General features: G+C 38.3%; 1 protein-coding gene across 3 annotated transcripts in view; it reads right to left on the reverse strand.

Annotated features, from left to right (window-relative positions):
• The window catches only part of BMAL2 (basic helix-loop-helix ARNT like 2), a 107,277-nt gene that overhangs the window by 22,444 nt on the left and 71,697 nt on the right, over window positions 1–13,136 (reverse strand). For all 3 annotated transcript variants that reach the window (XM_082738514.1, XM_082738515.1, XM_082738516.1), the window contains 2 exons: window positions 548–788; window positions 88–194 (listed from right to left, as the gene is read on the reverse strand). In XM_082738514.1, coding sequence (XP_082594640.1) covers window positions 88–194; window positions 548–788 — 348 coding nt within the window. The remainder of the gene's footprint in view (window positions 1–87; window positions 195–547; window positions 789–13,136) is intronic.

The following is a 13,136-nucleotide window of genomic DNA, read 5'->3' on the forward strand; positions in this document are numbered from 1 at the left end:
ATTCAAGTTTCAGATATCACAGAAATGAGAAATGAGTTGAAGCTATAATTAAAAAGTACCCCCCAAATTAGCCCATTAGATGCATACCTGCCTTGTGCTTGTCAGTCAAATTACTATGGTCATCTTGATGAAAATATTCATAGCAAGAAGTTCCCAAAAGCTCCTGAGGCAGATATCCTAAAATTGCTGTCGCCCTGGTTTTAAAATTGAAAATAAACTTCAGATCAGTGAATGCAATCCCTTCCAGAATACTGTAGGTCCATATATGGTTGGCATAGTAGGAATGTGGACAGGGGGATGAGTAACTGATAAGCATCACTGGGATCCCTTTGGCTGCCCTCGACCCAGACTAGAGGTACAACACAGAATGGACACCCACCCAGTCCAGAGTATGCTCTTCTCCTATTCAATAAAACAGACCATGCTCTGTTTCTGCACCCCAGGCCAAAAATTATTCCAAGTTTTATCCAGCAGTGCTACTAGGCACATCTTTAATAGCCTTAAGTATCTCATTGAACTCTAATCATTATGGTATATAAATGTTCACCTTTGGTCCACATAGACAAATTTTCCATTCATTGCAAACCGGGTTATAAATTCAGTTGGTTTCACTTTAATCTCTCCACTGTTCTGTGGGACAATATATGGATGTAATCTCCCAATGGCAACAAGGCAGGTAAAATTACTACCGTCTTTCTTCTTGTCCCTTTCTTCTTCCACTCCAACAATATTTGGAGGCCAGCTTCTCAAGTAACCAGTGCAATGGATAGTACAGAATTTTCTATGATCTAATTCAAGAGTTTGAAAAAAGAAAATTTGAGTAATTGTGAATCAACTCTTAAATTTCTTTGACATTTATAATAGTTATAATTGTGCTATAAAGCATTCTTTAAGCATGCTAAAATATGAAAGGGGGAAGGTATTGCATTGAAAAGAAGTCATCAATTTTATTTAACAACCTTATTCTTAATGGATTATTTTTCCTCATAAACTAAATTATACATGCTACAATAAAAAGTTAAAAGATTAATTTAGGTTTCAATAGGCCTAGGGCTTAATACATTTCCAAGCCAGTTTTTTTTAATTACAGTAATTTATATTTGTTAGAAAAATTTAAAATTTAAGTATCCTTGCTTTAAGCCACAAAGATACTATTTTTAGCTTTGTAACTTTTTGGTATAATGCAAATCTAAAATTCATAAAGATTCTTGAATTTCTCATGTTAGCACTTATAATGGGCAATAGATATCTATGGTTATAAGCGATTTATAAGAGTATTTAGAGAACATTTGGAGAAATTTATAGGTATAAAAATAAAAATTGGTATAAAAATAAAAATTGATATAAACTTTACTTTTCAGAAAACTCCAAGCAATTAACTCATAGGAAAAGCTTGTCACACAGGCCCAATCAAAATAATGAAAGACTGGAAATAATCCATATGCTCAAATGTCAGGAAATTCTTAAAACAGTGAGATACAACACAGGCATAAAACGTTGGAAGTATACAGATTACGGCAATCCACACACACACAAAAGCTGACGTTAAGGGTTTAATAGGGTCAAAGAGAAGGGGGGAAAAGCTTGGTAAAAATTATGGAAAACAGTGGTTTATGATAAGATTTAGAAAAGATCAGAACATTCATTATGTTATGACTGTTATTACAACAAATCTTTAAAAAAAAAAATGGAACAGAAGGTGGTATGGGCTATATTACAAGACAGAAACTGGTAGTAGTTATAGCAAAGACTTGGAGAACACTTTGTGTGCTATGTTGTTTTAAGGGCTTTAAATGTATAATTAATTGATCTTAATAGTCCTGTGAAGTGTTCTTATTATCAGCACCACTGTCTCAGGAAACCGAGGGTTAATGCCAAAGTCATAGCTGCAAGGGTGGAGCTGTGAGTGCTTTGTCTTGGAAGGTGTTCAAACAGGAGTTGTCTGGGTGATGGGGGGGGGGGTTACAAAAAATATTTGAGTCAGAGGGGACAGCCAGTGTAAACCCAGAGCCAAGAGAGGGTCACATGTGGCTGAAGCCATAGTCTGTGATGGGGAAGTGGCTTGAGAATAAAGCAGAGAACAGATAGGTTATCTCTTCTTCTAACCATGCATAGGACATTGCACTCATCACTTAACAGACATCTCCCGCTCCATGGTCCACAGATGCCTTAAATTATGTCATTATCTCTTCCAATCCCAAGCCATATGTATATGTTTATTGGCACCATAATCAACCCAGGTAGTTAAATGAGAAAACCGGGAGTCCTACCAGGTTCCTTTCTTTACAACATCCAAGATACCTTAAGGGAATTAAAAGTGGGATAAATGGTAAATACAAGGTTTTCATTCCTATTAAAACTAGATAGTCATAAGTCAAAAAGCTTATACACTGAGTTTGGCATTTCTGATGGCACTTGCTTGCAAACTTACAAATGATACTGACTAAAAATATTCTTTTCAACTAAAAATGTAGATTAAAAAATTTTCACATTCATATGGAATCTCATCATACAGAACCTAGCATTTTACTTTGATTCTTCTCTAATAACAGGGTTGCTGACCAAATTTCCAAATTAGTCTGTCCCACAGTTCTTCCTGTGAACATTTATTCAATTGGCAGATTTTTAGTTGGGATTATGTAATTCCACCCATTGCGATCGATTTGATAATCATTTTAGGCTTTTTTAAAATCCCATAAAATACCGCTTATCTCAAGAATTCCTAGGGGCACGTGGGTGGCTCAATCTTACGTTAAGCATTCAACTCTTGATTTCAGCTCCAGTCAAGATCTCAGGGTAGTGAGATCAAGCCCTGTTTCAAGCACCACACTCCACCAGGAGTCTGCTTAAAAATTCTCTCCCTAGGTCCCTCCCTCTGCTCACATGCTCTCTCCTTGAAATAAATAAATCATCGTTAAAAAAAGAATTCTTTAGATTTTTACCTAAATATTGGGGTCATGGCCCCAATCCTTACCAAACTGTTTACATCAGCTCCGCAGGGTAGATTCATGTATAACTTACTCTGTGATTTTTGGAAAGAGGGAAAAATTTATGTTAACCCAAACACAGCCTTCGTTTATAGGTTATCTTCTCAAAATCCCGCACGAAATATTTCTTCAGGTGGAGGGCTAGGTCTCTCAATTTGGTATCTTGCTTGAATTCTCACAGAAGCAGAACTGAGACAGAGATTCAGATCCACAAACACACTTGAGAGAGCATCCCAGCAATACTAGGAGGGAAGTGGGGTGAGACAGGCAAGGGAAGGAAGCTGATAAAGGATATGTTGTCCAGGAAGTTGCCCCTTTGGAAAATCAGGGTTCTATCTGGGTAGGGTGCATTCTGGGGAAAATTGTAGACCAAGAGCTTCAGAACTAAGTAATCTGAAGAAAAAGGGAATTAGGATACTCATCTACCAGCCCCCTTCAGGCAGTGGTTGAGGGGTGCTCACAGGGAGCATTGATTCTCAAGGACTTGAGGTCTGCCCCTAGCTAATGTAGGCAGTCTCTGAAGAAGAGAGAAGTTCTAGCAGCAGCATGGAGGTTGGACATTGGAAACAAGGTTATATAACCTTCAAGGGGTAGGTGCTAAGAGAATAGGTCATAGTGCACTGACAGCATCTTCCACACTTGCACAGGGAGCCAAAGAGATTCTGGGTGTACTGCTCTATTACTGATAATCTTATTAAGATGTCTGGGAGACACCCAAGATATTTGGCAGTAGTCCTCCATCTTTCATCAGCCCTTGATTTCACAAGTAGATACACATGACTAATTTTATCCCTATCTTAGAAACTTTTTCAAAATTTGAATCTCTAACATTCATATTAGAATTAGGAGAGAAATAATGCTTTTAATGTCAATCCTGCTTTTTAAAAAAACAAAACAAAACAAAACTTTTTATTGTGGGAAATTTCAAACATACACAATCAGAACAGTATGATGAAACCCCACTTGAGTGATACGTGGCCGATCTTGAGAAATGGCTTTTCCATACTTTGTAAGTTCGGTTTTGATTTGCCTAAAAAAGAGCTGCTTTCTAGTTTCTTTTAAAATTAAGTGTAAGTAAAACAAACCTATGGAGATAAGAGATGAGTGGTTGCCAGGGGTGGTGGCAGTGGGGAAAGGAGTAGGCAGAGCACAGTGGATTTTAGTGCAGGGATACTTTGTATGTTATAAGGTAGATACGTGTATTATACATTTGTCTAAACCCACAGAATGTACAACACCAAGAATGAACCTTAAGACAAATTTTGGGCTTTGGGTGATGATGATGATGTGTCAATGTGGGTTCATCCTTGGTAACAAATGTACTATTTTGGTGGGAGATGTTGGTAATGGGGGAGGCTCTGCATTCGTAGGGCAGAGGTAAATGGGAAATCTCTGTCCCTCCCTCTCAATTTCATTGTAGACCTTAAACTACTCTTAAAAAAAAAAAAAAAGTCTTAAAAATAACTGAAAATTTTAAATGTAACTGCCATGACATAGTAAACAAGAAAACGCCTTTACTAACTATGAGCTTTCCTCATTAAAAGGGAGTCGTCTTAAAACATAATCCTATTAGCTAATTATTACTGGAAAGACCATGTAGGAGCAACTCTATGTAAAATACAATTGTTTCATTCGATACTCTCCTTGGCTAAAGTAGAACACAGGTGATCTCAAGTGTGGGAACCCATCCATGTGGCCAATCAGGGTTCAATTTTGCAGTTACCTCATCCTGCCCCAGCTGTCTGTCTACCTGTAGGTCTACAGGCTGTTGTCTTCTAACCCAGCACTGCAAGGAAAGGCCACCCTGATGGTCAACACATGCCCTTTCCATTCCTTCAGAAACACTAGCCACATGCCTTTGGCACAGAGCTCTGGGGTATAAAGGGAATATTTGGTGCAAGTGCCTGGGAAGATTAAAAATTCTTTTTTGGAAAGATATTTGACTGACTGCAGGCATCTGTGTGGCCCAGCTTGATGTGGGAGTGAACATCCGTGTGTGGGCAGAATACGTTCCTTCCACAGAAGCCAGCCCCCTTGCTGGGTGTCTGCTGCAGAAATCATCCAGAATGGGTCTTTCATTAGTAACCTTTTGGCTCCTAGGAAGCTGTTAGTAGGTGGTATAGCATAGTGGAAAGAATACAGATTTTAAAGCCATGTTCCTGATTCTGCCACTTTCTATGCAACTTTAGACAAATTACATAAGCTTCTTTCTTTCTTTTTTTTGGGGGGGGGCTTCTGTTTCTTCAGGTACAAAATAAGGACAGTTTACTCAGGATTGTTATTCAGATTAAATTAGGTATTTACTCAAAGTGCTTGGCATATGGGTTTTATTTATTATTTTTTTTTATTTTTTTTTTTAAAGATTTTATTTATTTATTTGAAAGACGGAGGTCACAAGTAGGCAGAGAGTCAGGCAGAGAGAGAGAGAGAGGGAAGCAGGCTTCCTGCGGAGCAGGGAGCCCGATGCGGGGCTCGATCCCAGGACCCTGAGATCATGACCCGAGCCAAAGGCAGCAGCCCAAACCACTGAGCCACCCAGGCGCCCCGGCATATGGGTTTTAAATAATCACTGATTTTCTTACCCAGAAAGCAAATTTTATTTTGTTTTCCTTCTTTTCTTTCTGAGCCACAAAAAAAAAAAAAAATGGCTTCCATTTATTGAGTGCCTACTGGGAGCCAAGCACTGCATCAGCCACATGTAATCCTAACTCCCACAAGGGGGTATTATTATACCCATTGTATCAGTCTGCTAGGGTTGTGATAACAAAATACACAGACTGGGCTTAAACAAGAGAAATTTATTTTTTACTTATTTCTGGAGGCAAAAGTGTTGGCAGTTTTGGTGTCTCTGAGGCCTCCCTCTTTGGCTTGTAGATGGCTGACTTCTCACTGTCCCCATATGACCTCTTCTTTGTGTGTGTGCATCCCTAGTGTCTCATTGTCTTCTTCTTCCTTTAAGATGTATTTATTTGAGAGAGAGAGAGAGTGAGCGAGAACAAGAACAAGCAAGGGGAAGAGGCAGGGGAGAGGGAGGACCCCAAGCAAACTCCCCATGAGTGCAGAGCCCAACACCAGGCTCAGTCCTAGGACCCCAAGATGATGACCTGAGCTGAAACCAAGAGTCAAAGGCTTAAGCGACTGAGCCCCCATGCCCCCCTCTTTCCCTCCTTATGAGAAAACCAGTCACACTGGATTAGGGCTCCATTCTATGACCTCATTTGACCTTAATTATCTCTTTAAAGGCCCCGTCTCTAAAGGGCATCACACTGGGAGTTAGGGTTTCAACATGTGAATTTTGGGGAAACATGATTCAGTCCATAACATCCATTTTCCATATATTGAGAGGAATTTGCTTCCCGTTGCACAATTGTTAAGCAGCAGACATGATGTTAAAACCCTATTGAGGGGAGCCTGGGTGGCTTAGTTGGTTAAGCATCTCCCTTTGGCTCAGGTCATCAGGTCTTGATCCTTCCCTGCCACTCCTCTCCACCCTGGCTTCTTCCTCTGCACCCCCCCCCCCCATTCATGTTCACTCTCTCTCAAATAACATCTTAAAACAAAACAAAACAAAAAACATCCTATCAAATTCAGAGTCCAGATCCCTTCTACTCTGTCCTGAAGTCTGACCAGCAGCATGGCTTATTGTGAGGCAAAGCCTAATATGAGAACTTAAAACACTGGAGAGACTTAAAAATGTGACAGTTCCTTTAGCTCATCATGAAATCCATCTATGAATTAGCTTTAATTTACCACTTGAAATATATTTTTCCAGTAAGGTTACCAATATTTAAAAAGGAAAAAAAATCTTTGCCTCTTCTGTAGATTTCTAACTTAAAATATAAAAATTCCATTTAGAAACCATGCAGGAAGACTAAAGTGTGATTACTACATCCTTCAAAAATCTTGCTTGGTTTTTTTTAACCTATGACTAGACACATGTGTTTTTGCTTATGATTCAGTATTTACAAAATACTGTAACGGTACAATGCAGTTCATGGAGGACATCTTACTTTCCCTTTTGTATCTTTGCAAAAGGGTTAAAAGATTGGACACAAAGTATCATTCTTCTTAGATTATTATTAGTGACATACTTGAGCTCCGTTATTTAAGAGAAATCCTCCAAGAATGTATGTATTCAGTCAAGCACTGTCCTAGAATTCCACAAAAGCTGAAATAAAATAAATCTAAGGTGACAGAAGAACCTAGACGAGATAATGCCCCCCACCGATCTGTGACTTGTAGTTCCTTATTTCAAGCCAAATTATAACATGCCTATTTAATAAATGTAGATGTACTCAACAAGACCCAGATTCCCTTAGTCCCCACTGCAGACAGAGCCCTTCCAGATTTACTTCTCATGAGAATCATGTCAGAGAAAATGATCCAGTTGATGGCTGTCTTAACTAACAAGGGCTCCCATAACACCGTATCCCAGCTGGGTGGTTTGAACTACAGATTATTTCCTCACAGTCCTGGAGCCTAGAATTCTGAGATCAGGATGACTGCATAGTTGAGTTCTGGTGAGAGCTCTCATCCTGGCTAGTAGACCGTGACCACCTCACTATGTGAGATAATAAACTCTCTCCTATCTCTTCTTATAAGGGCACTAATGACCTCATGAGGACCCTGCTCTGACAACCAAAACTTTTTGGGATCAGATATTTTAAAATGCTTAAATTGCTTTTTGGGTGAAACAAAAACATCATGATGTAGATTAATTCACTGGATTAATTGTTCTTATGGATCTGAGAGCAATTATGTGATCAATCTAGAAAAAAGACAAGAGGATGGTCACTTAGGCCTTCTATAAAATGTCTAGAATGTGTCAGACATCACAGAAACAAATGAAACTCTTATTCTAATGTGGGATGCAAATACAAAAAAAAAAAAAAAAAAAATTCTGATACAGTGCAGCAAAGACCTCAGGATTATTAATAGGTTACCTACCAAAAATGGGTAGCTGGGACTTAACCCAGCAGAGAGAGAAGGATGTTAGGGAAGATATCCTGGAAGGAAGTGTTGCCTGTGTTCTAATGGTTCTGGATCTGCCAGTAGGCTTTCATTCTCCATTCCTTCCAACAGAATGGCCTCCTGCTGCTGCTGGTATCCTGTTTTGGAGATCTAAGCCTGGCAACCCCCCGGGGCCGTCTCAGTCCGTGCCTGGGGCCTCACAGACTCCATCTTCCCTTCCATAATGGCTCTCTCAATTCAGGATTAAATGTTTCCTATGGTGAAACAAGTCTTCAGGCTGCCCTCTTAAATCTTTCATGTTACCATTGATTGTGCTGTAGAGTCTGCCTTGTTGGGAAACAGATCATTTGAAATATTTCTTAAGGTTCTCCCAGCTAGTCTACATGTTTTGGCTCTCCTGTGGTGTTAATGTGAGGTCTTAAGTGGGGGGAACATACTCAGGGTGTCTAATTTGGTATTTCATAATCTACTGTAGTGATGGAAATGGTCACGTTAGCTCCCAGTGGACCTAATACAACACAGAACATTCTTCCTTACTATCTTGGCGGGGGTGGGAGACATTCTACTAAAAATCCAGAAATGTTCCTAGGGGCATCTCTGAGGTTCATTTGTTATTTTTCTAATCTCTAGAGCAATGCTCTTCAAACATTTTTTATTTTGCATGCTATAAAAAAATGTAATCACCCTTCATGGGCCTATATTTTCTCTATCAATTCTTATACAAATATGTGTATTACAAAACACAAAACTAAAATTAAAAAGAGAAAAAAGTTGAAAATATTTTAAAAATAAATTTTATTAATCGTAAAACTTGTTTAAAAATTATACATCTTGTTTAAAAGAGCTATTAAATATGCTTTATTATTTTTAAACACCATGTTTTAACACATTGTGAAACCGTGATTGGAAGGTCTGGTTCTAAATCTAACTTGTTCTATTTTTTCTTCATAGCACTTATTACCATCGCAAAATTTTGTTCTATTCATTGTTTTGGTCCCAGTATATGGAACAGTGTTTGGCCCATAGTGTATAGTTAATAAGTATTTATTGAAAAAAATTCTTTTTGGACACATTACCATATAATGGTGTGTTTTTGTGTATCCCTTCCCTATTCACATTCAGTGGCTTCCTGTTGGGAAACGTGTGACTACTTTTGCCACAGAAATCAGAACAGCTACAAAGCGGACTTGAGTTACTTTTTATTTTCTTTCCTGGTAGTCTACATCTATGAAAATGATGGCCAAAATATTAATAATGAAGATTAAATTTAAAAGCATGTTGTACCTATAGTTGTTATATGGTAAATAGCACCAAAATTGAGCAAATAGTTATCTAATATGAAAAAAATAATCATTTCAGCAAAGTCCCTAATATTTAAAAAATGAGTCAAGTTCTGACAAGGAGTCTTCATGATGTCACTTGCATCTTGTTAATGTAAAGGAAAAACGTCAACCAACATTCATACAAAACTACACTCAGAGCTGGTTGTTAAATACTAACCAGCACACCACTGTCCCTCGCCAATGTGGACCTACAAATGTGGCCTCAGCTGCCCCCTTCCTATCACTATCTCCTGTATCTAAGATCTGGTCACACTGTTCTTTGCTAAGCACCCCCAAATGCCACTTTTTCCTACTTCAAGGTCTTCACACTTGTCTGTCAGTAATTTCTTCCCAGAGATTTGTACATAGCTGGCTCCTTACCATTCGGGTCTCAGATCAAATGTCCCCTTAGAGAGACACTTTCTGAGTATTCTAAAGTAACTACCCCTTCCTAGTTCCTGTCCTCATTATTGCATTTTATTGACTTCATTGTACTTTCTACTGCCGAAAATATTTATTGATGTACATGTTGACCGACTGCCTCCTGTCACTATGATATAATGTTCATTGGAGCAATGACTTGACTACCTGTCTCCAGTGTATCCTTTGCATTTGGTATGGCGCCTGGCACATAGTAGGAACTCAGGAAGTAATTATTGAGTGACCCAAATCTATTTAATTAGAAACTACTCTGTCTGACAATGATACCATGCTGGTCTCTACCAGTGTTACTTAAGCATAGCAACTATGCAGGGTTTTCTAAAACCAAGATTATGATAGGAGCTATGAGAACATTCAAGAGAGGGAGAATCTCCACTAAGAGAATTTCAGCACCAGTCTTGGGCACTGCTGCCCAGGGCATCTGTTCTCCTCCATTCTCTTTGCTCTTTCGTCCTCTTATGCTCCCAGATAATCTCATACTTGAGAGTAGTGTCTAAAGCAGTAGTTCTCAAAAAAGAACAGAGAGACTGAGAAACCTGTGGGGCTGCAAAGTTTAGAAGCAAAGAGGAAGATGGTAGGGCAGGCGGTGGAGGGTGAAGTCAAGTTTTAGAGAAGCAGAGCAAGGGGACACTGGGCACTAACGATGCACCAAGACAGAGACATGATTAAAATACCAGTACTACATAAGACCATATGGGAAATGTTTCTCTTCCCAGAAGGAAAGACAAATTAATCTGAAAATCTTTTTAATTGTAGTTGATATATAATGTTATGTTAGTTTTAGGAATATAACATAGGGATCTGACTGGTCTATACGTAATGCTTACCACAAGTGCAGCTGCCATCCAACACTATAACAATATCATTGACTGTATTCCCTATGCTGTACCTTTTATCCCGAGGATTTACTCATTCCATAACTTCCCCCATTTTGTCCATTTCTTCCTCCCCGCCTTCCCTCTGGCAACTATTTGTTTGTCCTCTGTATTGATGGGTCTGTTTCTGCTCTTTGTTTACTCATTTGTTCTGGTTTTTAGATTCTATGCAGAAGTGAAATCCCATGGTATTTGCCTTTTTCTGTCTGACTTATTTCACTTAGCATGATACCCTCTAGGCCCACCCATATTCTTGCAGTATTGTTGCGATGTCAAGATCTCATCCTTTTTATGGCTGAGGAATACACCAGTGTGTGTGTTGGGGGGTTAGAGTAATTGGGTGATGGGCATTAAGGAGGGCATGTGATGTAATGAGTACTGGGTGTTACATGCAACTGATGAATCACTGAACTCTATCTCTGAAACCAATAATACACTAAATATTAATTGCATGTAAATAGAATTAAAAATATTCCAGTGTGTGTGTACCACTTCTTTATCTGTTCATCTACTGTTGGACACTTGGGTTGCTGCTTTATCTTGGCTATTGTAAATAACGCTTCAATGAACATAGGAGTAATAAATTTTTTCAAATTAGTGTTAATCATTTTGTGTGTGGGGGGGTTAAATATGCAGAAGTGGAATTATTGGATGATACGGTATTTCTATTTTTAATTTTTCAAGGAAACTCCATACTATCTTTCAAACAGCTGCAGCAATTTACATTCCCACCAAAAGTGCACACTCTTTTTTCTCTAAATCCTCACCAACAGTTGTCTTTTTGACTCTAGCCATTCTAACAGGTGTAAGGTGATACTTCATTGTGCCTTTGACTTGCATTTCCCTGGTGAGTAGTGATGTTGAGCACCTTTTAATATACTTAGGTCATGTGTAGGTCTTTGGAAACAAGGTCTATTCAGGTCCTTTGCCCACTTTTAAATTGGATTATTTCTTTGATGTTTCATGATGTAAGTTATTTATGTATTTTGATATTACCCCTTAGTGGATCTATCATGTGCAAGTATCTTCTCTCATTCAGTACAAAATGTCTTTTCATTTTGTTGGTTTCCTTCACCGTGCAAAAACTTTTCATTTTGATGTAGTCAAAACAAAAATTGTTTGCTTTTGTTTCCCTTACCTGAGGAGACCCATCTAGACCAAAGAGCTGCTAAGGCCAGTGCACCAAGGATTACTGCTAATTTACTTCTAGGATTTTTGTGACTTCAGGTCTCACATTTTGGTCTTTAATCCATTTTCAGTTTATTTTTATGTGTGGTCTGAGAAAGTGGTCCAGGCTCACTCTTCTGCACATAGTTTCCTCAGCATCATCTATTCAATATACTGTCTTTTCCCCCTTGTATATTTTTGTTTCCTTTGTTGTAGATTGACTGTATGAGTGGTGGGTTTACTTCTGGCCTCTCTCTGCCTATTTTCGTGCCAGTATCATACTGTTTTGATTACTATAGCCTTGTAGTCTATCATGAAATTTGATATTGTGATACCTCCAGCTTTGTTCTTTCTCAAAATTACTTTGGGTATTCAGGTGTTTTATGATTCTATAGAAATTTTAGGATTGTTAGTTTTAGTTCCGGGCTGTTTTCAATAGGGATTGCACTGAATCTATACAATGCTTTGGGTAGTATGGGCATTTTAATAATATCCATTCTTCTAATCTGTGAGCATGGTATGTCTGTCCATTCATTTGTGTCACTTTCAATGTCTTTAATCAATGTTTTCAAGGTTTTATCAATGGTTTTCAAGGTATAGGTCTTTCATCTCCTTGGTTACATTTATTCCTAGGTAGTCTAATCTTTTGTGTGCAATTAAAAATGGAATTGTTTAATTCTTCTCTTTTTTGTTATTAGTGTATAGAAAAGTGACAAATTTCTGTATATAAATTTTGTATCCTGCAACTTTACTAAATTCATTTCTCAGTTCCAGTAGTCTTTTGGGAGAGTTTTCTATGTCTAGTATCAGGTCATCTGCAAACTGACCATTTTATTTCCTCCTGACCCATTCAAATGCCTCCTCTCTTATCTGACAGCTGTGGTTAAAACTCCCAGTATGGTGCTGAATAAAAGTGACAGGAGTGGAATATCCTTGTTCTTTATATTGGAGGAAAAGCTCTCAGGTTTTCAGCAGTGAGTATGATGTCATCTCTGGGTTTGTCACATATGGCCTTTATTATGTTGAAGCATGTACCCTTTAAACCCACTTCATTGAGTTTTTGCCCATGAATGGATGTTGAATTTTGTCAAATGCTTTTTCTGTATCTATTGAGATGATCATGGCTTTTTCATTAATGTGATGTATCAGTTTCATTGATTTGCAAATATTATTGTCATCCCTGCATCCCCAGAGCAAACCCCATTTGATCATGCAGAATGATCCTTTTAATCTATTGTTGAATATGGTTTGCTGATTTTTACTGAGGACTTTGCATCTATGTTCATCAGGGATATGGCCTTAAGTTTTCTTTTTTAATACTGTCTTTGCATTGTTTTGGTATGGGAGTAATGCTAGCCTTATCAAACAAACTG

The sequence above is a fragment of the Mustela nivalis genome, assembly GCF_964662115.1.
Source record: "Mustela nivalis genome assembly, chromosome: 7".
Taxonomy (NCBI): domain Eukaryota; kingdom Metazoa; phylum Chordata; class Mammalia; order Carnivora; family Mustelidae; genus Mustela; species Mustela nivalis.